This window comes from Clytia hemisphaerica, unplaced genomic scaffold (assembly GCF_902728285.1).
Source record: "Clytia hemisphaerica strain Z4C2 unplaced genomic scaffold, Clytia hemisphaerica genome assembly, whole genome shotgun sequence".
Taxonomy (NCBI): Eukaryota; Metazoa; Cnidaria; class Hydrozoa; order Leptothecata; family Clytiidae; genus Clytia; species Clytia hemisphaerica.
Genome location: NW_027104472.1, coordinates 1,389,926 through 1,414,588, shown reverse-complemented (window position 1 = coordinate 1,414,588; position 24,663 = coordinate 1,389,926). Strand labels below are relative to the sequence as shown.

The 24,663-nt window shown below is 35.1% G+C and overlaps 2 protein-coding genes across 6 annotated transcripts in view; both read right to left on the bottom strand.

The window, feature by feature from the left end:
• The window catches only part of LOC136821371 (RNA exonuclease 1 homolog), a 37,144-nt gene extending 12,730 nt beyond the window's left edge, over positions 1-24,414 (bottom strand). For 2 of the 4 annotated variants that reach the window (XR_010848727.1, XM_067077606.1), the window contains exons 1-15: positions 23,726-24,414; positions 23,128-23,342; positions 22,226-22,408; positions 21,655-21,921; positions 20,666-21,055; positions 19,931-20,047; positions 19,242-19,292; positions 18,320-18,491; positions 14,661-14,812; positions 14,152-14,320; positions 12,833-13,024; positions 11,929-12,060; positions 11,572-11,685; positions 11,241-11,314; positions 10,604-10,708 (exon numbers count right to left, since the gene is read on the bottom strand). Coding sequence is in view for 3 of the 4 variants with exons in the window: in XM_067077606.1 (XP_066933707.1) it covers positions 10,604-10,708; positions 11,241-11,314; positions 11,572-11,685; positions 11,929-12,060; positions 12,833-13,024; positions 14,152-14,320; positions 14,661-14,812; positions 18,320-18,491; positions 19,242-19,292; positions 19,931-20,047; positions 20,666-21,055; positions 21,655-21,921; positions 22,226-22,408; positions 23,128-23,342; positions 23,726-23,828 (2,436 nt within the window). In the remaining variant the exon portion in view is untranslated. The remainder of the gene's footprint in view (positions 1-10,603; positions 10,709-11,240; positions 11,315-11,571; positions 11,686-11,928; positions 12,061-12,832; positions 13,025-14,151; positions 14,321-14,660; positions 14,813-18,319; positions 18,492-19,241; positions 19,293-19,930; positions 20,048-20,665; positions 21,056-21,654; positions 21,922-22,225; positions 22,409-23,127; positions 23,343-23,725) is intronic. The other 2 variants (XM_067077607.1, XM_067077608.1) reach the window with 2 other exon arrangements.
• On the bottom strand, positions 4,162-6,751 carry LOC136821379 (uncharacterized). 2 transcript variants are annotated; one of them, XM_067077617.1, is made up of 4 exons: positions 6,343-6,751; positions 5,624-5,707; positions 5,449-5,487; positions 4,162-5,023 (listed from the first exon to the last, which is right to left on the bottom strand). In XM_067077617.1, exons 1-4 carry the CDS (start codon positions 6,623-6,625, stop codon positions 4,764-4,766), a joined length of 666 nt encoding a protein of 221 aa, XP_066933718.1. In that variant the 5' UTR covers positions 6,626-6,751; the 3' UTR covers positions 4,162-4,763. The 2 variants fall into 2 exon arrangements, with proteins under 2 accessions (XP_066933718.1, XP_066933719.1); XM_067077618.1 differs by having other exon boundaries at positions 4,162-4,906.
• Positions 24,415-24,663: the final 249 nt, after the last annotated feature.

Here is a 24,663-nt window from a genome sequence, read left to right as displayed (position 1 = left end):
GCGGTTTTGAATAAAAAGAGAGGAGTTTGTTTTGCTCTCAAAAACGAAAGTGAAAATTTCCCGCGTGTTCAAAAGCGAAAGTGATGTCATCAAAGCAAGTATGATAATCAAAATATTTTGGGATATAGATTGATTACTATGGACATAATTACCAAAAATTCTTTCGATATAATTGAATAAACATTGTAGTATAATTATGACTCTTTCATAAACAGTCCTTGTGAAAATTCACGTAATTAAATCAATTAGCTTTTAAAGAAGAAAAGAGTTTGCTTTCATTCAACTTTTTTCCACTCCTTGGACTATCAAAACAAAGCCTTGCTCAAACATTCTATGAAAAATATTCGAATAACACCCTTAAAGGTTTATAAGGCTAGACAACCAAGGATATGAAAACCTCATTTGAAAGCGAAAGCAAACCAAGATGATAAGAACAAAATGGCCGAAGGAAAAGAGGGGGTCTGTGAGTTTAAACGCTATTTTTGTCTATTTAAGACTTAAATTTGCATGATATCTTTTCATTCTTTGCATGATTTCGCTCGCCAATTCTTTGGGGCATTGAAATATTTAATTGCTAGTGGGTTGTAAGTTTTAAAATTCAATATTTATAAAGAAAACAGTTTAAAAAGGCACTCTGATTGAAAGTCAGTGCAAATATCTCTCTCAATTAAGCTCTTATTGATACTTGTAAAATCGGCCATTATGTTTGTTGTTATTTTTTCTACCATCTTTAATTATGCGAATTAATTTGCCCTTTTGTTTTTGAAAATGTGAAAAAAGTGGCAGTTACAAAATTCAAACTTGTTGATTAGACCTGGCTACTATTTCCCTCATCACTTTGTAAGATAGGGAAATTTTAGCCAGTGTTTCCTGGCTATATGATGAAATGACTTTTTTTCAGAATTGCAGTTTGGACAAATTTTTCTGGTAATTTAATCTATTCTAAGACTTTCTGTGAAAAAATTTATTCAAAATCTTCAAAATTGACCGTTTGCCCCAGGGTTTTGTAAAATCGATATTTTCGAAAATTTGCAAAAAACAGGGTTTTTGCCTGAAAAAAAATCCTAAAACCAACTGTGTTGGTGCTACAGCCCTGAAATTGGGCCTTAAATGTTCCTTGGAAAAAAGTAGGATTAGAATGTAACAATGATATAGCTCTATCATACATGAAAATTATTTAAAGTTGGTTTTTAGGCCAAAAATGACCGAAAACGCGAAAAAATGGGGTTTTGCCTGAAAAAAATCCTAAATCCTGCTGTGTTGGTGCTACAGCCCTGAAGTTGGGCCCAAAATGTTCCTTGGAAAAAAGTAGGATTAGAATGTAACAATGATATAGCTCTATCATATATAAAAATTACAAAAAATGTAGGTTTTTAGGCCAAAAATGACCGAAAACGCGAAAAAATGGGGTTTTGCCTGAGAAAAAATCCTAAAACCTGCTGTGTTGGTACTACAGCCCTGAAATTGGGCCTAAAATGTTCCTTGGAAAAAAGTAGGATTAGAATGTAACAATGATATAGCTCTATCATACATGAAAATTATTTAAAGTTGGTTTTTAGGCCAAAAATGACCGAAAACGCGAAAAAATGGGGTTTTGCCTGAAAAAAATCCTAAATCCTGCTGTGTTGGTGCTACAGCCCTGAAGTTGGGCCCATAATGTTCCTTGGGAAAAAGTAGGATTAGAATATAACAATAATATAGCTCTATCATATATAGAAATTACAAAATAATAGGTTTTTAGGTCAAAATTGACAGAAAAAGGCGAAAATTACTCAAAATGGGGATTTTCAGTGCTTAAAGCATATTGAATCAATTTCTGACACTCTTAAGTGCTTTAAAGTAATAAAATAGATGTTTCATTATATATAATTTAGTACAATAAGCTATCCTAATGGCAAAATTGAGCAAAAATTTGGGTTTTTAAGGGATTTTTTATCAACAATACCCCCAAAATAGCGGAAAATAGCGATTTTTGAGCTTTCATAACTTTTAAAGGCTCAATTCAAGACTTTGAAATTTGGCAAAATTAAAGAAAGCTATTGAAACTGCTATTTGATCAAAAACAAAAAGAATTGATAGCCAGCAATGTTGATGAAGAAGATGCAGCCAAGCTAGCAACCAGCAACAAAGTTATCAGGTGTGTATCTGCTTGCAAAAATTCCCACCAAGGGCAAATCACTACAATTGAAGAGCTTGACACCCTGGTTCAAGACTGGAATGGTACAGAAAAAGGGCTTCAAAAAGCATTGGATTTGGAGATCAGGTTCAGAAAGTTCACCTTTTATAAAGTGAAGACGACGTGTCCCTTGTTTAAACAATGTGGCTTAACAGTTGAGCAGAAGGTGAAGAATTTGAGGACTCTTATCACATCTCAACTGGAATTTAGAGTTTTAGCTGACATGATGGATCTTGAGAATGCAATCAATAATAATGCAAGCAAAAATGACAATGAAGCAGAGGTGGAAGGTGGCAAGATGAATTGATGGATGGTATTACTCAACGCGATGAACAAGAAAATTCTAGAGGAAAAGAGGTAACTGTAAATCTTAAATCCACCTATTCCATGAACCTTTGTGTGTTTTTAGGATAAATGAATTGATTTACCAATCAGAGGAGAAACAAGCACTTAAGTTATCATTTCAATATGCTCTAGATTTCAAAGTTTATATATCATTTTCTTCAATATACTGTATAGGTTAGAAAGGCAAGAGATTCAGATTGGCCACCCATTGTTGGAGATTTTCTTATTAGAGCATTTGAGGATGGTTTTTACCCAGGTTAGATTTTATTTCATCTTTAAGTATGTATAATACTGTGTTGAATAATGAAAGAAATACCTGATCTTTTACTTAGTAATGACACATTCTTTTTGCTTTTTAGGTGAAGTTGTGAGAGTTGGTACAGAAGATGTGAAATGCAATTTCATGACACCTGTTAGTGTAAATGGCCAAATGAAAAGTCTTTGGAAATGGCCTTCGAACTCTGACAATGTAACCATACATAGAAACTCTGTAGTGTCCATCAAGCCTTGCTTAGAAATAAGCAAGTTCAGCACTCAGAGACTTATTATCTTTGAGATGACAAATGTTGATTTAGTGGAAAAATTTTCTGATTTTTTTTTTCTTTTTGCTAAGTTTTTTTAGTTCTTTCAGTTCCAATGTTCGCTTTATTAAGATTTGAGATTGAGAATGAGTTTTGAGATTCATAATTTTTAGAAATTAGCTTGTTATTTTAACAGTTCAAATAGTTTTCATTCGTTATGCCAAGTTTCAAAGTCTTGAATTTGAGCCTTTAAAAGTTATGAAAGCTCAAAAATCGCTATTTTCCGCTATTTAGGGGGTATTTTTATAAAAAATCCCTAAAAAACCCAAATGTTTACTCAATTTTGTCATTAGGATAGCTTATTGTACTAAATTATATATAATGAAACATCTATTTTATTACTTTAAAGCACTTAAGAGTGTCAGAAATTGATTCAATATGCTTTAAGCACTGAAAATCCCCATTTTGTGTAATTCTCGCCTTTTTCGGTCAATTTTGACCTAAAAACCTATATTTTGTAATATTTATATATGATAGAGCTATATTATTGTTATATTCTAATCCTACTTTTTCCCAAGGAACATTATGGGCCCAATTTGAGGGCTGTAGTACCAACACAGCAGGTTTTAGCATTTTCTCTCAGGCAAAACCTCATTTTTTCGTGTTTTCGGACATTTTTGGCCTAAAAACCTACTTTTTTTGTAATTTATATATATGATAGAGCTATATCATTGTTACATTCAAATCCTACTTTTTTTCAAGGCACATTTTGGGCCCAATTTCAGGGCTGCAGCACGAACACAGCAGGATTTAGGATTTTTTTCAGGCAAAACCCCATTTTTTTGCGTTTTCGGTCATTTTTGGCCTAAAAACCTACTTTTATCAATTTTCATGTATGATATAGCTATATCATTGTTACATTCTAATCCTACTTTTTTCCAAGGAACATTTAAGGCCCAATTTCAGGGCTGTAGCACCAACACAGTTGGTTTTAGGATTTTTTTTCAGGCAAAAACCCTGTTTTTCGCAAATTTTCGAAAATATCGATTTTACAAAACCCTGGGGCAAATGGTCAATTTTGAACATTTTGAATTAATTTTTTTGCAGAAAGTCTTCAAATAGATTAAATTATCAGAAAAAGTTGTCCAAATTACATTTCCAGAAAAAAAGTCAAATTTTGCCATTTCATCATACACCCCCTACTTTTACACGTTTAATACAAAACGATTTCAACGCTTGTTACCAATACGTCTTTAGATATTATATGAACTCTTTTTTGACTCATTTTTTTTCTCGACACGCTGTAGTAAGAGCAACATGCAATTCACGATGCTTCAAAATATTAGTCCGTAAAAAATGATGAGAAAATGAATACTGAATATATAATAAGAAGCAGTAAAGCCATGTCCACCACGAATGATATTGTTTCTCTGGAACTGTGGCTGTGCCAACAAACTGTTTCAAAAACCCATTTACACCAATAAGGCAAAAAATCTAAAATATTTAAGCTACATAAATATTCTTTTTTTAAATCTTCCATTTCTGGAGATCCGAATCCCAAACCTTTGACATTGACAAAATGTACTTCCTTCTTTAAGTGCCATCGACGGAAATTCTTCACCTAATTTCGTTATCTCCTTCTTACACTCTTCTGCGCTACTGGTGTAATTATAATGGGTGCAATAACCTTTCAACCTTCCCAAAAGTTTCTCAAAGAGCTGTTACTTGATTTTCATCTCGGTCTTAAGTGTGAAACTTCTTCCTTCCAGCAATTTATCAACATTTGATAATGAATACAAATCGCGTTTGATATAATCGAGGCAGGCCGTTTTAAGATCTTCTGACTCTATAAGCTCGGCTGTTTCTAGAAGATGAAGGGCATGTGAGGAGTTGTACATTTGCTTGCTTTGGCGTGACAATTCTTCGTTGATTTTCTTGGTGATTGTGTCAATCAAGTATTCGTTTGTTAGAGAATATAATGCTTGCACGTGCGTGAAAATAAAAGAGATATCGTTTTTTATAAGAGCAAACTACAAAAGAACAGGATGCTTCGATGACCAAGATATTAAGAAAAAGCTAAGGGAATTTTAAGGCTTTAATGGACTCTTAAAACATCCAATTTCTTAGAAATAATACAAAATTGCTGACAAAATGGTGAAAATAAGAATATGTATTTTTTAGAACATATTACTTAAAGCTTAAAAAGTTAAGGACATCCCAAGGCTTCAAGAAATTTTGAATGCTACAAAGAATAACTTTACGACAAAACAATAAAGAAAAAGTAAATTTTCCCCGAAATAAGTGTCAAAAACGTATTTTGTATTTATTGAATTCAGAATAAGAGGATCTTTCCATATTAGAAAGAGAATGGATTTCCCCGTGCACTTTTCCAGTTCTCCGACGTACCTTTTTCTTTAAATTCAGCAGAGCAACCATGATAATATCCTGAAAATATAGAATCCAAGAAATTTAGACAACACGCTACAAGACAATTTACACCGTTCAAAAATACGGTTCTTGAGAATTCCAAACTGTCGCTGGTGATTTTAACACATGAAAACAAAAACTCAATTTTACATACCGAAACGTGGTGGTTCTTTTGTGAAATCTTTTCGTTGACCTTTCTTGACGGTGGAACATCCTTCACAATACAAAATTTCATCCTCTATTAATTGAAAAAAGTCGAGACAATATCTGTAAGAATTAGACATGGTGACAAAGTAGTTTTGAAAAATGCTTCCCTTATCGTTTTTTTCATCACAGAGTTATACAGTTGAGCCTCTTGTATTTGAACCTCCATAACTCGAATGTCTCCATAATTCGACTTTGCGTTGCCCGTGCGTGTTTGCGTTCCCCATGGAAACTTCACGGCATAATCAATGGTGCTCTCGTTTTACTGTAGAAATCAAAATGCTAAATGACTTTATTTTTAGATTTCAGTTTTAGTCAAAGTTTCCTCCTTCAAAACTTTAGAAATACCTTAAGAGAAGAAATTTTGGCGAATGAGCCCATTCACCAATGTTGGTGCAATATGCCGGAATTTATTTTGGTGATTTAATAAAATTTCTAAATTTGGCGAGAAGAAATTTTGGCGAACGACCAATTTTTGTTCAATATTTTTATTTAGCTGAAAAAAGAAACAGAGACTAAATTGAAAGAAAATTAAATTTGACGAGAATTTATTTTGGCAAATGAACTATAAATTTAAATTTCTTTTCGCCAAAATTTCTCCCCTTAAGGTGGCTGCAAAAACTTAAGTCTAATTTTTCATTTCACATTATAAAACTTGAAAGAACTTACCCAAGAAAACGTCTTCAAAAGGGTAAACCATCCTCAGCATGTATAAAAATGTATCGTATGGTTTTCCTTCCAAAACAACTCTCTTTGTTTGTGCTTCTTTGAAATTTCCATTAAACATGGCTTCAAAAACAGGAGAAACCATTGACAGTGTAATCGAATGAACATGGAGCTCTTTGTCTTCAACAACCAAAACGACATCACTGTTTTTCCAGGGTTGTGTGAAGCGATTTTCTTTCTCTATGATCAGTTTTAGCATATTTTTTCCTTCATTGGATAAACTCATTCTTTCTGTAACCTTAATGCCGACTATAATATCAATTTAATAAATTTATTTCGTGTAAAAATAATTAGAGATAGTATGAACCGTCAAATCAAATCTCAAGGCCTTTAGAAATAACTCAAACAACTTACAAACACACAACTCAAAACAAAAAAAGCTCTACTTTAAAACATCATAACAAATGAGCTTGCTTTTAAAAACGATGTCTATACACACATAATCGATTCATATTGCAAGACTTCTTTTGATTGATCATGTGAAGATACACATATAATAGCTTTCTAAGAATTTTCCCCTTTTTTGACATTAAATCTTTGCTACTTTTTATAAGAATTGATATTTAACAAGCTAGATGCTGAATGGACCTACCTGATGATGAAAGTTAGATAGCAATGCGAGGAGAAAAAAATCAGTCAGAAAATATATCGTTTAGCGAAAATGCATAACGCAATAAATTCATCATTGATTGTTGATGGGGGGAGAGGGAAGGGTTGTAGGGAAAAATTAATAGAAAGTTCTGGTCGCAAAAATCAGTTTTATTGACAATTGAATCATGCTTGATGGTGAGCATTGTTATCAATAATGTTTTTGTGTGAAGAACATAGAAATACAAGGAAAACATATAATGAAAATCTGCAAAGACGGCGATTTCCGGCATTTTCAACCGGAAAAAATTTTTTCTCAAAAATCGAACTCGGCCATGTTTTGAGCATTGCAAATACGCATCTTTCTGCAAAAAATCAGAAAAAGCTAAAGATGAAAATTCGAGAAAATGTAAAAAAAAAAACGGTTTTCCGGCATATTTCTGGCATTTTCAGCCGGGAAAAAATATTTTTCGAAAGTCGGGCTCCGTCACATTTTAGGTATTGTCATTTAGCATCAGTGTGCAAAATTTCATGAAAAAATATAAAGTACAGCTCGAGAAATTCAAGAAATACCGTTTTTCCGGCGAAAATAGGCTGTTCCGGCGATTTTTGGAAAGTTCCGGCTTCAAAAATCACTTTTATTGACAATTAAACCATGCTTGATGGTGGGCATTGCTATCAATAATGTTTTTGTGTGAAAAAACAACGAAATATAAGGAAAAAGTCCGATGAAAATCTGCAAAAACGGCGATTTCCGGGATATTTCCGGCATTTTCAGCCGGAATAGAATTTTTCTCAAAAATCGGACTAGGCCATGTTTTAGATATTGTTAATACGCATCTTTGCGCAAAAAATCAGAAAAAACTAATGATGAAATCTCGAGAAAATGCCAAAAAACCGGTTTTTCCGGCATATTTCCGGCATTTTCGGCCGGAAAAGTACGTTAATTGAAAATCAGGCTCTGTCATATTTTAGGTATTGCCATTTTGCATCAGTGTGCAAAATTTCATGAAAAAATATAAAGTACAGCTCGAGAAATTCAAGAAATACCGTTTTTCCGGCGAAAATAGGCTGTTCCGGCGATTTTTAGAAAGTTCCGGCTTCAAAAATCACTTTTATTGACAATTAAACCATGCTTGATGGTGGGCATTGCTACAAATAATGTTTTTGAGTGAAAAAACAACGAAATATAAGGAAAAAGTCCAATGAAAATCTGCAAAAACGGCGATTTCCGGGATATTTCCGGCATTTTCAGCCGGAATAGAATTTTTCTCAAAAATCGGAGTAATCCATGTTTTAGGCATTGCTAATACGCATCTTTGTGCAAAAAATCAGAAAAAACTAATGATGAAATCTCGAGAAAATGCCAAAAAACCGGTTTTTCCGGCATATTTCCGGCATTTTCGGCCGGAAATGAATTTTTTTCGAAAATCGGGCTCCGTCACATTTTGGGCATTACCATTTTGCATCTTTGTGCCAAAAATTAGGAAAAACTAATGAGCCAATCCCGAGAAAAGCTAGTAACGAACGGACGAACGGACGAACAGAGGTTAATTTATAGGACCTACAGCCCACCGGGGTAGGTCCAAAAATGGTAATAGTAAAAACCGTCTTTTAAAAGTCCCATAAAAACAGCTAATTTGTAAAATCGAGAATCAAATGGATTTTTCCGAGCTGGTATTGCTGATTATCTTCTGCTATCTGTTCAGCGTCACTCATTCCGTTACCACCAGGGTCAGCCATTCTTTTCAACCAGTTTTGTAGTGGTTCAAACGAAATTGGGGCGAGCTTTGGGGTTGTCTGTACACAGACCCAGTATCTACGGTTGATTTTAAAATTCATTGCCGTAGAGTGTCTGTTGTTATTGTCTTTTCTCATTTGAGTTTTTTCAAACCGACCGCTGCGATGGAGTGTTGGTGAGAGAGGGGAGACGATGAGAGAAGTGTTGTTCTCTATAAATCAAGCTTCATCGCAGGTCTCCGTACGGGAACTTTTTTATCAAACAGACAATGCGCACAGAGTGTACTACGAGAAGCGATAAACGTGAGATACACTCTGGTACAGAGTAGCTATGAGGGCAATTTTCGAAATTGGTATTTTAAAAAAGCAATAAAAACAGCTAATTTGTAAATCGAAAATCAAATGGATTTTTCCGAAGTGGTATTGCTAACTGTTTGGCGTCACACATTCCGTCACTACCAGGGTCCGTTATTCATTTCAACCAGTCTCGTGGTAGTTGGAACGAAATTGGGGCGAGCTATGAGGGCGATTTTCGAGATTGGGTCTTCTGTGCTCCATTATTAAGGGCTCTGACCATAGTCCAAAAATTGATTTTGGTATTTGAACATAAAAGTTATATTTCAGGTTCCTTAACACTTTTAACAAAGAATTGCCTTTATAAATTGCTTTTTAATCGAATCCCTTAAGAGTAATTAAGAATTTAATTGCAAAAATGACGTTATGAACTTTAAAAAGATGTTAATAATATGTTGCATCACCCTCTTTTACAAAAAGTGCTTAGTTTTAATGGGTAATTAACTTTTTTGTTTCAAAATTTCTTTACACTGTCCGCAAAGAATTGAACTATTTTAAATTTTGCGGAAAATTTTTCTAAAAAGATGTGACAAAAGTTACGACTGTTTTTTTAAGCAAAATCCAGATGAAAAATTGATGAAAAAACACTATTTTGCATATTTCGAGACAAAAAAGCATTTACAAAAATTTTCCGCAAAAATTTTTATTGTTCGGTAAAAGATACACCATCTACTGCGAAAAGATTTTCAAAATGTTTTTTCTTCGCCGAAACTAAGCTCTTCAAAGTTGAAATACTCTTCCTCGCAAAAGTCTTCATTTTCTTCTTCATCAAATTTTTCAATACAATTTTTGAATTTTCAGATTCAGGAATAGTTTGTCTAACAGAAAATGTATAACATGCCATAGTTTTGTTGGTTACATCAGTCAGAAAACACATTTTAAACACGGCAATTATGAAAAATTCACTATGGTCAGAGCCCTTAACCCTATTCGGACTAGGGGACTATCATAATGGTTGTCATACGCGTCCCATCTGCGAAATCTTTTATGGACTATTTCTTTGATTATCGGAATCGCATTCTTTTATTCATCTGATAATCGCTTTGATGATAATCCAGAATTAATTACATTGAATCAATTAAAAACTAAGAAATTAGTTCTAAAAACTCCTCGCGTGAGGATTATATATAGGCATCTAAGTATTTTCGAGTTATGCGAGCGCTTTACCGACTGAGCTAAAGAGAAACCAGCGTTGGAGGAATAATTTTGGCAAAAAGTTCTTGAAAAATCTCTAACGATTCCTCTGACAATTCCAAACAGATCAAATTCTTTTCAGAGATATCGTCTCTTAAGAATATTACTAAACTAACTAGGTAATTTCCACCATTAGGTTTGCGTGTTTTGTTAAGTCACGTAACTCATTCATAGAACGAAGAAAACGTTCGAATCTGTAAAGGCGACCCCTTACGGAAATCGAATGTTTGCTTCCATAATGTTTGAACCAAACATAAAAACTTTTGCAGTAACAAGGCGAATAAACAGAAAACGATAGATAAACGAATTACAAAGTGTTCGCTCTTACCATCTCACAATCGATAGCGAAAACTTTACGCTTCGTTTCCTCGTTATTCCAACTCTCCGTCGAAACGTAATCCGTCAGTTGGCCAACCCAATTGCATACGTGAAGCTAGAATATACGTAATTTCATGTTTAGGAGCGAAGAGCCATTTTGCTATGGATGGTATTCCCATAGATCTTAAAGTTTATATTGGATATTGTTAAACACCCTTGATCGGTGCTGCTCAAAGATTTTAATTTTACATAAGTGTTCCCGTTTCATATCAGACACATATTTCATATCAGGACAGTGTTTGCCTAGTGTTGTATTATGCTGACATGAGCAAAAAATGTTTTTCTTTTCCTCTTTTTGAACAATCTTGCTCCATATCCGTATCAATCCAATTTGAAAAATCTTGTAAATTAAAATTGATGAGTAAGCAAACCATATCATTTTTATTTAAAAACAAAACCTTTAAGAATGCAGATTTCAGAGAAAGAATACAAAGAAATTACAATGGAGTCGCTATAACTCGAATGTCTCCTTAACACGAACGAGTTTTACAGTCCCTTCAGTTAACGATGCCTAAATTTGTGTTCCCTGTCTGTGTTCGAACTATGGAGACTCCACTGTAATAACAATAGAACACGTGTCAACTTACCCTCGAAAAGGAGCATGGGTCAGCGCTATCGTCGCCTTGGCAACAGGAATAACATGAAATCCAAGTTCTTGCCTCTAGAAAGCAAAACAGATAGGATAGGACATAAATGGGAGAAACTCAAAGTTTGATTGGTAATATCCGTATGTTTCATACTTATCGAGCATTAAGTTTGTTTCAATTCTTTATAAAAGCTAAAGTAGAGCATAAATAAATTTACCTTACGCACGGTAATGGATTCAATACAGGGGAAAGAGTGGGCCCTCTAACTTTCAAAAGAGGAGTCTTCAGATCACGTCTGACTGCCAATTACAAACTTACTAAAATTATTTACCTCTCTTTTTGCGTAGTTTACCCCAATGGTATTTGCACTCCTCCCTGGTGATGTATTTCCCTTTCTTGTTCATAAAGTATTCTTTACCACATCGGCAACACGTGCGACGGAGTGCTAAAATAGAATTGAAGCACTGAGTTATACATAGACTCTGGAGACAGTTTCTCGATCCCGGTCAACCAAAATTTTTGATCAGAGTTTTTTGAAAGCGATACCCTAATGGTAGCACTACTCAAATAGCGGTGTAAATACATAGAGAGGGCTAGATTTACTTTTATTCCAATAATTTTGATGAGGTTGCACAGTTAGACAAACGAACGAACGAACGCAAGCGAACAAGACAACACTTCAACTTACGATTAATAGCTGGTACAAAATCTTTGACTTCCACCATGGAAGAATCTTGAGAGTTCCAACGTGGATATTTGTTCTCCCACAGCTGACCGTCGTTCAATAAAAACTTCTCCAGGTAGTCGTAAAATGTTTCCTCTAAAAGCGAAATGAAAGTTTAGATCTGAGTACATCATTACACTTATATAACTACTGAAGTTAATTAACGCAACTCGTTACCTCACAGGTTAATTAGAACCGCGTTAAGAGGATACTCGCGCAAATTCCAAGACATCAGTTTTTACAATTCTAACATTTCTGTCGAAGAACTGGTCAAAACAATGTTTCATTGTGTCACTTTGGCACATTGTCCTTTAAAATCTAGGGCCGGCGAAACTGGGGGGGCCGGGGGGACCATGGCCCCCCCCCCACTTTTTTTCTAAGAAAGGCCCGTCGGCGCAAACCATGGTGGCGCCTCCTTAGACACTTACTATTTGGCCCCTCCACTTTCAAAATTGATTCGCCGGCCCTGAAATCTACTATTAAAGGCGACCGAAATTTCTTACATTTTCGGAGAAAATTCGCGCTAATGAAAAACCACGTAAACACTTTGTTACAGCCGATTTGCGTTAATTATCAACCTTTGATAAAAAAAAAAGCTCTAATAATATGATAATGAGGTAATTACTTTGTTAGTTTCACCTCGAATAAGTAAGAGCACAAAGCAAGCCATAACAAAGTTTAAAGTGGTAAGTTTTATTTACTTTAAACAATTTCTTTATTTTGGAACGTGTAGCAAAACTAGAGACTACTACTGGATTGGTTCTAAGAACTATATTTTCACGTGCGTTCATATACTGTAATCATTCAATACGATTTTATGGAATCTCACCCATAAGAGACCTACAACTATTACTTTAAAATTGATTACCATTTAGATCGAGAGGTTCCGATAACCTTCTTGCTGGCACCTTGTTAGTGGCCACATTTCCATTGTTTAAAGCGGGTCTTGTTGCATTCACCAGACCAGAGGAGACAGGTTTGACTGAGGTTCTTCCAAGACTGTTTTGACTTGACACTTTCTTGTAACCCTTGATGCCGGATTCTTTCAATCGATTGACACCTTTACAATAACAAATAAATAAAAGATGTTTGTTACTTGCTACAATCGGCGTCGTAGTAGCGAGTTTATATATTTCAACTATTGAGGACAACGAAGTGACTAAAGCAGTTTGGAGCAACCCGCAATTTTGACCCGCAAAATCGAGGACGGTAAAAGTGCTTGTTTACCGTCGTCCTCAGCTGATCAGGAACTAGACAATCAGAAACTAACCGTTTCCGTCGCAGAAAAATACACATACCTAAACCTCTAGTATTTGGCACTAATTCCCATCAAAATTTAAAAAACCGGAAGTGATTTTAAGTGCTTTAGCTTACAGTAGGAAAATAGTGTTTTAACTTTGAGTTTTAACATGAGCTATAAGACTTCTTTAGGAACTCAAGATCTAAAAGCTCAAAAATATCCCAATAAGCAGAGAATATAGCTATTTAAGCCCTCCCAAACCGAAAATCGAATGGAATAAAGTACTGAAAACACGATTCTCGCCCGAACTTCTCAAAAACGTTAAAATACCCGAAATTACCAAAATCATTTGACGGTTGGATTGTGGCGAATAAAGAAAATTGTGCTCTCCGAAAACAAGCTTGAATAATTGCAAATGCATATATTGTGCCTCAAATTACAATCAAGGTCATAATATTTGAGAAAAAAGGGAAATACACCGGGAAGTTTTTGAACCACAAGCGATTTGTAAGTGCTCTAAAGTAGGTTGGAAGGGTAGAGTTTTAACTCTGAGTTTTAACATGAGACTTAGGATCTTAGCATTCAAAAGTTCAAAAATAGTCCAATAAGGCTCAGAATATAGCCTGTAAGTCTGCCAACCCCTCCCGAATTGAAATATTCGATGAAATTAAAGAGATAGCCCAAAATCGACTTTCTCGCCGGAACTTTAAATTTTGAAAAACGTTAAAATAACCAAAATTATCAAAATATTATGACCTTGACTTATGAGTAAGACTTTTCTTAAAGTTTAATTTATAATTTCAGAGAGACTTAAGTACACACTTTGGATTGCCAAATTTTATTTTATGGTTCTACGAGGATCAGTAAAAATTAACGGGAAATTGTATGAGGAGGATATTAATTTAAATTACTACTGCAAAGCGACCCGAAGTAATTTCTTATTATACCTTGGACAGTAGGTTGACCAGCAATCAGAGGATTCAATGAAGGTGCATTCTCATCAACGCGATTATAATTTGGCATGGCTCTGATCTTTTTGATGATGTTGGCGCAAAGATTCAGATAGATCTGTTTGCGACTACTTCGTTGACAGGCGATTTTTTCTTCTTCGAAGCCCTAAAGGAGAGAAATTTGTGGAGAAATGATGATAAACGACGACAAATTAAAACAATTGACGCTCTCTAATTCGACATTTTAAAATTCGGTAACTCTATTATTTAGCTATGTTGAAAGTCACAGTCAACAAGAATAAGTAGATCGAAGATTTTTCTTATGGCCAATGTCCTAGAAGGAGACAAGGTCAAATTATAGTGGTGTGCTTGCACTACAGCTAAAAATATGAACGAAAAATTAGAAATTTTGAAATGCTCGATCTAATTTCGTGAAATCACCAGCAAGAAATCAAAAAATATTGAAAAACTAACTTTAAAGGCAAATATATTATTAAAAGACAAACTTTTTCGATGGCTTCTTTTTCAGATTCGCACTTCGCAACAAGTTCATCAATGATTTTATCCAAATAACGCTGACGCAGCAGATGAGGGACTTTCCCTCCCACCTCCATCACAAGTTTTGGACGTTGTACTTTCCCTGTACTCGAAACTGCACCTAGAAGAATAATTCCGAAGGGGAACATTTGACGAAGAAGTTTTGAGACTTAGTACTAAGAATTTAAATTTAAATTTATAAGATAAGAAATTAAATTTTGACAAGGGATAAAGTCTTCGCTACGTTAATTCAAAAGGGGCCTAAGCCCTATAAGCCTTAATTCAAAAGGAGCCCATGTCCATTTTGGTCATTTTGATAAAATTGCGATTAAAGTTTTTCCTTGATTCTGAAACCATTTTTGATGGTAAAGCTTTGAAGTTGTTTTCTGAAAGTCATAGCTTGAACTTGTTGGCCCAGCGCTAAGCGAGTGGGCCTTTCATTTGCAACGTTCTGTTCGTACGTGTGTCTGTCCGTCCGTTTTGGTAGAAACGGCGCTTAAAACCAGTACCACACTTTTTGCCGTCTGGAGAGGGAAAAGCTTGCTAAAGTCGGATACTGGCTATAAAAGATATATTTTCTGATTCAGCGCTCCTTCAAAACAATTTTCAAAACAAAACAAGATGGCGGTCGAAGCGAGCAGGTTGATTCATACTTTCTTGAACATTTTCTTTGCTTTAGTGGTCTCAAGAGATTTTCAAACCAAAGAAATTTTGTAAAGATTTTTCTTTATAAACCTTTTTCAACATTCTGCCATATCTTATAGTCTTTGCTCAAGTTTTCATAAAGTTTTATGAGTGAAAATTCTACCTTAAATCACTTTCATTTTTAGTTTCTTGTTTTCAAAAAGACTTTATTTTGAGGAAATAATGACTTCTGATATAGAAATAAATGAACTGAAATGCAGCTCATGTGTAAATTTGAATAAGATTGGAACATTTTTCTTGATGCTACAGAAGAAAACAGTCACTTCTGGATCTGTCGCTGTTAACATCGGTCAGTACAGTCAACAGTGGTGGGACGTGGTATGATTTTCAAACACAACACATAATTATTTCAAGTAAACTGATTCTGGAATTTGGTAATGGACACTAAAATGGAGCTCATGTGTAAATTGGAACAAGATTGGAACTTTTTCCATGATGCTACGCGTGCGTGAAAATGATTTTTTCTGGATCTGTCTCGTTTGACGAAAGGTGCGATGGCTTGATTTTTCAAACTCGACACAGAATTATTTCAAATAAGCTGATTATGGAATATGTTAATGGAGACTAAAATGCAGCTCATGCAATGCATGAACAGTGAAAATTTCTGGATCTGTCACATTAATTGTTAACTCGAACATTAATTGAATTTCATTAGCCTGGATATGCAGACCGTAAACTATTTCACCGTCTAGTTTTTTTAAGATTATTTTTCTGGTTTACGGTCTGGTCCAACTAACATACATGCCTGCAGGAGTATTTCTCCCTGCATATGTGAGTGCAGGTGAGTGCACTTTATCTGTTTATTCGTTAAAAAGCGCCCACTCACTAAGCAGAAATGGAAAAAGCTGACCTTCTGAAAAAAGATAAACCAATGAAAATGAAAACACAGGTTCATTTCTAAACAAAATGGCCGCTGGAAAGTAGCCTTTATAAAATGTGGCTGATGTTTTGATGTATATAGTTTAAAGTAGTTTTGAAAGTTTTTTGAGTTTGTGAAAGAGGTTTTATGGTAAGTTAATTATGTGTGTCTGGGTTTTCAAAGTTTTGATAGTCTGTCAACAAGGGTTCACTCACAGGCAGTATCAAAGAAACTGTACCCGACTTTTTTAGTTACACCAGACTCTAAAATTTTAGAAACTTTGTATTGTTTTTTTTTCTGAAACTTTGAGTCTGGATACCCAGGCTGAATTTATTGGAAAGTTGAATGTAGTTGAAGACATTTTCGCGAGGGGGTCCGGTGCTAAGGCCTGGTAAAATATTTCATTGGCCAAAGACTGACGTTACAGGCAAAACTGTAAAGGCAAAAAATTGGTAAAAAAATTGACGATTTTTGAAACTCTTACTCTTGGGTACCTATAGCTGCCCCACCCGCAAATTAATTTTTCGAAAATAATTTTCTACCCAGGACATTCTTATTCCAACCCCCCCTGCTTATTGATCTTTGCGAAAATTATTTTAATAGTTCCCTCCTTTGTCTTAATTCTGCTGTATTACATGTTTTTTTATAAGCATAACGTTTATAAGCATACCAAGACCTAAATTTGTCTAAAAAATAAACATATTACTTACTGAGCTTGCTTTTGAGGTGTGTAAGTGAAAATTTTTTTTCTATTAGAAAACGTAATGACAAATCTTTGTGTCATTACTTATTATCCTCATGTATAGCAATGGCAGATTTTGGAAAAATTGGAGACTCGAATTTTTCGGAAAAATATGCATAATATGATAAACATACTTCAAGCCTGAGTCTAAAATATCTCTAAGCATAACTAAGCTTGTTTCCCAAAAAACAAATGCTTATAAAAAAACATGTAGCCTCCTTTTCAAAAGTTTTCCACCCAGGACATTTTTATTTCAACCCCCCCCCCCACTTGTTAAGTTTTGAGATTTTTTCCAACCTCTCCCCCCCCCGCTTATTCCAAAACCCCCCAGCTATAAGGTACCCGAGGAGAGTATTCAACCGGATGAGCCTTATTCACCTGTGTAGTCCCGGTTGGTAGGGGACCATTCAATAAAATTTCAAGCGTCTGACCAATGAGAAGTACCGCGGTTATTTTGAAAATTTTTTCCTGTCTTCACTTTGATCCATGTCAGCGGGGTCATACATTTGCTGTTTTGCACGCTCGATTTCAACACGTTACTTTTCGCTGGGCCTTCACGCCCAACGGGCTTCTTGTTTTTCAATAAAAAGGCATTCTTTTGGAAAGTACATATTTTTGTACGTAGCAGGCGCGACTTATAAAATCTTGCAGTATAGGTCTTTTTTTAATTAAACATGAATTTTGAAACTTGTGTGGGGGTCAGTTTCTGCCTTTAAAAGTTCAAAACTTGCACATATGATATTCCAAAATAAAGCCAATTACACCTAGATTCAAGATAAAGAGAAAAGATGATCTCAGAAACAAAAACTCAATTAAACTTTTTAGGATGAATGGACTTAGGTCTATTTGCAAATCAATTGGACTTAGGCCCTTTATTGTAAAAAGATGATGAACTTAGGCTCTTCTATTGTAAAAAGTTGATGTGATGGACCTCTTTTGAATTAAACATCACTTTTATCAGAGCTTCAGTATGAAGTCTCGAGTCTTTTTAACTTTAAAAACTACTTGTTGTGTACATCAAAAGAGAGCAAAGGTTTGATTGAGAAAGACTAAAGATCTCAAATTTCATAAAAATGGTCTTAGGCCCATTTTGAACTGGGGGGTACCTGGACTTAGGCCCCTTTTGAAATAAGGTAGCGAAGTTTGTTCAAGAAGTTTATACTATGTATTGAATTTCTCTTTAGCGATAAGTCTATAAATGATAGGGATATCGGATGACCGTTGTACTACTATATCAATTCTTTCTTTGAAGTCTCATTTTAGGATTTAGGCAAATATTAAGACACATTTCAACAGCAATAAATGATTTCAATACTACTTACTGGTTTTAGCGACAGAACTTGACCCTGACGCTTGAACTCTGCTAGCACCAGCAACATTTACTTTTGAAACATTATTGTTTGATGACGCATGCGCGATACGCCTCTTTCCAACGTAAACTCCATTTTCAGTACAATACCCCATGGATGCTGTGGCTTCTACCACTGGCGCCGCCTGGATGGAATAAGGAATAAGGAATAAGGATTAAAGATTGAATATTCAATTATTCTAGTGTACCTGAATAATACCCATTTCTAAGTTTACTCTCGCTTATATTCGAGCTCGAAAGGAGAATTTTTCAAGGAATTCCTTACATTCCCACGATTTCAATCCCTGCTTATTAGGTTTTGACAATTTTTTTTCACTTTGAGAGTAATAGAGTCGATCGAATACAAAACTTGGTCAATAGACAGCAGCGAAACTTTGTGGGAAGGTTGTAGTTAGTTTCGTCGCAGGCAATTGAACGTTTGAACGTTTGTATCAAGAGGGATTTGAAAAACTATGCAGCCTTTCTTTTGATTATTTGACCATTGTTTGACCATTGTTTGTTACGAAAAATTTCATACAGAGGCTCTTAAAGGGATTATACGGTGTTATATTATATACACCCGACTCGTCTGAAACTGATGTCAACAAAATTTTAATAAAAGAGTCCTTTCAAATTTGTAAATAAAAGGAAGAAAAAAATCTTGCTCCACATTTTTCTTTATTCATTACAAAAGATTCTATTTATTTCAATCTGCTGAATCAACATACATTATAACTATGTAAAAGGTCAATGGCTTTAAGGTACTTAAAATTAGTGATTAACTTGAAGCTTTCGTTCTACTTCTTTCTACAGGGTCGAATTTATTGGTAAGGCTTTGTTCTGTTATACATAGGCTCAATGCTGAAATAGTCTGATGCAAAAGAATCATTCTTTACTGATTTGCTGGAAATTCTCTCAGGTCTTTGTACTTGTTTAATCGTGCTACTCTAAAATGAAAGGAACAACACAAATAAAGATAAAAAGTAACTGCGCTAAAAACTTTCTGATTTACGTAAAGCATCTACAATCAGTGACAAAATACTTGGCACAAAAGGAAAATTCCCCACGAAAAGAGTTTTAACTCTGAGTTTTAACGCTAGACTTAAGACTTAGGATCTGAGGACCCAAAAGTTCAAAAATGGTCCAGTAGGGCTTGAAATATAGCCTAGAAACCAATAAATCCCTCCCAGATCGAAATAATCGATTTTGAAATCGAAGTTGAAGGCCCGAAATTGACATTATCGCTCAAACTTAAATTTTTGAAAAATGGTAAAATAGCCAAAATTGCCAAAATGTTGTTTATGGTACTGATTGTAGGAGAAAGGGGGGCTCAAGGTAAGCAAGCTACTGTAGATTTTCAGGCTTCCAAAAGAGCACCGTATAGTTTGAAATGAGGGAAAGTGCACTATAAGTTGGGAGTAAAAAGTTAGAACAACACAGCTTCTAGGGCAAAATTTTGACCAGTTTTGGCTCAAAATGGACTAAAATTTTCAGAAGGAATTTCAAGCCTCTCCCCCATGGTTTATACGTAAAAACAGACGTCCATAAATAAGAAAACTGGTCATTGGATAGACCAGTATCTTACCGGAGCTGATGTTTGGTTTGCTCTGATGGGAGCTGCGAGACCGGGTGAGATGAATGATAACTTCTTTGATTTGTTTGCAGCTGGTTTGCCAACTGGTTTCACTTTCGCCCTCACCACCTGTAAAATGAAGAGAATTTCATTCGAAAATGCAAAAGAAAATCTACATAAAATTCTGCATTCAGATTCGCTTGGAAAATAGCATTCCAACTTCAAGAGTTGTGAATATAGACCACTAACGTCATCCAAGAACCATTAAAAGTGTACGACGTCGATATTTTCGAAGAAAGAATCAGATATAAAGAAGTCTATATTTGACGTGAAAAACCCAGTATTCTGAAACTTTTAGACAGTCTTTAGACTTTGTTCATGTGTTCCTCAGCCAGCAGAATCGCAATCAAGGATACTGAACAAAACATGGAGGAAAAGGGGTCAGAACTGTGAATTCATGGGTTACGGTGTTTTATGTCCACAAGGAAATCCACCCATAAAATTGATTGCCATTATGTTCGAAATTCTAGGTCTTCGTTGAAAAAACACGTTTCTTAAATTTCTAAAAATTTTAAGGGATAGTGACATGTAAGCGAGATTGCTGGTTCAAATCTTCACTCCTTTGATGTTACGCCAAGCGCGTAGATAGCTGCTAATGATATCGAAATCGAAACGCAGTCTTAAAAGTCCACCGTCTGTCAATAGCAGAATATTGAAGTATTTCATAAGAACTTGCAAACCACGTACATCATTCGATGGCGTGTGAGCTATCCTCTTTTTAACGCTCCCTTGACCTGTCTTCGCCACACTGTCAACCGAAATATAATCGTTGGGTTTCAAAGTCACTTTGTGTTCGCTTTGCTTCGTGTTTTCCACCATGTCTTCATCTTCACTGTTCATGGCTTCAGGTTGTTCGCCTTCTTCTAAGAAAACCATCTCGTATTTTTCGTCCAAACTCTTCTTCTTCTTCTTCTTTTTTTTGATTGATGTGTTCCCATTGGTGGATTCCTGAGCTTTATCATCATTTCGCCGTTTCTTATTGGTCGGTTTTTCAGGTAAAGTGTCTTCACCTTCTTCATCATTTTCTAGTTTCTTCTTTTTCTTTTTCTTTTTCCTGACTGGTGCACTGTTGTTGTCCTAGAAAATATTGAAAAGTCACAAAGTTGGCTCTCTCTCTAATTCGATACTTAGGGACATAGAAAGACCAATGATTTATCATAGCCCTACGGGCTAGATCCGCGACCTTTGTCAAAAAGTGAAGCAAGTTTTGGTAGGATTTCCTACCAAAGAAATCACGTGACAACAAGCAATTTCACCGAAAACAATTAAAATGCTAGATACTATCCATCAGCACAAAATTCAAAAAGTCAAATTTTTGTTTCACTTTTCATGCTGGAGAAAGTTGCCTCTCTAGCCCCTCGGGCTTTATAGATCTGTGAGAAAGACTCGAACTTAAAGACAGTATTTTATATCACTTTCCAACTTAAGAGGAATAATTCATGTTCTTCATTAAATCTTTTCTTTCCAACCTTAAAATTTGGCAACGCGATTTTAGTTCTTTGTGTTTTCAAGATTTTCACCTGAGAAAAGTCTGGAAGAAAAACACATCAAAACATTACAGTGACGATACAGGACGTGCCGTAGAACTTCCCAGCTGAAATTCAAAGTAGCAATAGTCAGTCCGATGTATGTCAATGTACACCATTTGTCAAAGGTGTAAACTGATCAATACTAACCTCATGGGAATCAGCCGTATCAAAGAGGTCAGTGTCGGACGATTTTGGACGTTGATTATTCTTCCCAAAACATGACTGCTTTTCACCACCTAAGTCTCCATTCAATTGGAAATCATCATGAGAGTTCACGCCAAAGCTATCGAATATGTTCCTGGCTTCTTCCTTTTCATTGCCATTTTCTCCAAATTCATTTTCTTCATCTTCAGATTCAGTGATGAAACCGGAACAATCGGGATCGTCACATTCACATACTCTTCGCTTCTTCTCCTGGTTGCAAATAAAAATAATGAAACAAATCTAATTTTTGATGTCATCTAATATCCAAGGTTAATAATTATACCATAAGCTGGCAGTTTTGGTCCCTAAAATCTTGCTTGCTTTTAAGTAGGAACTACATTGTGTCAACACAAGATTTTTCAAAGACTCATCAAATTTACAACAGGGAATTATTCAAAATGAAGACTGTCGTTGCACTTATACTTAAAACAAATTCAACAAATATTCCAACTGGCAATGTACATTAATTGAATGAGCGAATAATAAAAGAAATAACAAAGAGTGATTTTCATACGGTTTTATTGTTGGGAGGTGAGATTTCGTTCAATGAAGTATGTGATGTGAAAGTTCCCAAGACTGGCTCATCAGTGTCATCGACCTTCTTGTAAAACGTTTCAATCAAGCTGGTGGAAGGAGGAGGTGGTGTCATCGTTTTTTGTCTCTCTACATTCTTCTTGGCTTTCAGTTTTTCCTCCTCCTGGTTTATACAATAAAAATAACAAAAATAATGTAATCAGAGTGATGAGACAACAACAAAAGGACATCCACCCCTTTGGACCATTTTCCCCATTATGATCTCTTAGATTCCATTAATCTACCTCCTAAAATCAACTCCATTCACAAACATTCACAAACACATCTCATGGCGAAATTCACACAATGTCTGCAATACAATCAGTATTTACAGAGCTTGTAAAGAACAAGAGAACAAGAGAACAAGAGAACATCAAGAGAAAACTTCAGCTGGGAAATCAAGTTTTCCTGTAATATTCATGATCTTTACTTGAACTTTGGATGACATCATTTTGTATATTTTGGTAAATTACAATGATAATGTATGCTTTTTTCAAAATTCTCTGTTGCTTAATAACATTTTTTTCATAAAAAAAAACACAAAACAATTAGAGTAATGAATAGAGTTATGTGTTTTTACATAAAAAAACACCCACTGTTGAGTAAGTCCAAACTTTAGTTATCTACCCCCTTGGAAATCAAGGCACTTTTTAGGATCATACCCCCTCTGGAGTTCTGATTTTTTTAAACCATTAGCACTATGGAATTCCACTGCATTTCAATACCTACCCCCATGGGAAGGAAATGGACCTCCTCCAGCAGGTCTCAGTTTCTTTTGTAGGAATATCCTAACATCGTAAACGGAATATCAGTAAATGTTACACAACATAATGATAACAGTACCTGTCTCTTTTTTACTTTTTCCATTAAATTCGTTGACGGAGCATTCTTTAAGATTTTCATCATTTCGTCCTCTTCTTTGAAGGCGCCTTGGACGTGAGTGCTTTCTCCAGCCTTTTTGCTTGCTTTTGATTGTGTTATTGTGGGCGATGGCACTCTGGCTGAAGCTGGTCGAGCTTCTGGAACTAAAATCATAAGACAAAACCAAAAATTGTGACCTAAATGCAGAATACTCAATTTCAGTCAAATACCCATCGCATTACCACCATTTTTGTTTAAAAACAAATTGTAAGATTTTATGGTGGTACTTTTAGAGTATCAGTTTTACAGGAGTTCTTACTAAAATCATTCTACAATGAGATTTTTCTAAATTTCGAAGTAGAATAAGTAAATCGCTTCGAAGAAAGTATACAGAATTGCTTTTTGAATCTGTAACTTTTTCTACGAATATTTAAGATTTTCAAGAGTTATTTATAATTTTTGGGGACTTTTAGACTTTTGATATTTTTAAAGGCCTCTAAACAACTTCAAAGTAAACAGCTTGCTTCGTCTGAAGATGAGAATCTCGTTTCGGAAAGAAGATTATAATTGAAATACTTACCAGGCTTTTTGGCATGTTTGAAATGGCAGCATGGTCGATGACATAACCCATATTGATAAAATGGACAATAAGCACCAAGAAAATAACCACTGGATGCAAACATTTTATCCGTCAAACAATTTCTTCAAAATTCGATTCAAACTTTTGTTTCTTTAAAATAGAACAAGTAATACTTTAATGGACCTACCTATTTATAAAACGAATAATTAGAATTTAATGGAAGTAATGAGAAAATCTCAAAAAACCGCTTTTTTCGGGACATTTCCGGTTCTAGCGGCCGGAAAAATTTCTTTTTCGAAAATTGGGCCCTGTCACATTTTGGGCATTGCCATTTTACATCATTGTGCAAAAAATCATGAAAATCTGTCGAGTATAAGTTGAAAAAATGAAGGAAAACCGTTTTACGCCGGTTTTCGGCTGTTCCGGCGATTTTTAAGGAGTTCCGGATTCAAAGGATGATTTTTTTGGAAATCAAACGATGCTAAGTTTTGGGCATCATCATAAAGAACATTTTTCTGTAAAGAAACAATTAAATAAGTTGAAAAAATGTGACGGAAATGTGAAAAAACGACGATTTCCGGCACATTTCCGGTTCTACAGACCGGAAAAAACTTTTTTTCGGCAAACGGTTTTCGACACCTTTTCGGCAGTACTAATGTGCATCTATGGGCAAAAAATCGCAAAAGACTAACGATAAAATCTCGAGAAAATCTCAAAAAACCGCTTTTTTCGGGACATTTCCGGTTCTAGCGGCCGGAAAAATTTCTTTTTCGAAAATTGGGCTCTGTTAAAACCAAACAAAAAAATATTTTTACAATTTCATAATTTAATTAGCTCCCAGAACTTTAGTGCAGCCCTTCAGGTCCCCCCACTTTCCCACTTTTTAGCCCCCTCCCCTGAGTTTAAAAAATGAGACAGCTCCCACCCACTTTTAGGCC

Coding starts and splice junctions, on each gene's coding strand:
- LOC136821379 (XM_067077617.1), bottom strand. CDS start 6,625: ATGAGTTTATCCAATGAAGGAAAAAATATGCTAAAACTGATCATAGAG. Junction 5,708..6,342: donor TTTTGAAGACGTTTTCTTGG/GTAAGTTCTTTC, acceptor TTCAATTAATAG/AGGATGAAATTTTGTATTGT. Junction 5,488..5,623: donor AAAAGAACCACCACGTTTCG/GTATGTAAAATT, acceptor CTATATTTTCAG/GATATTATCATGGTTGCTCT.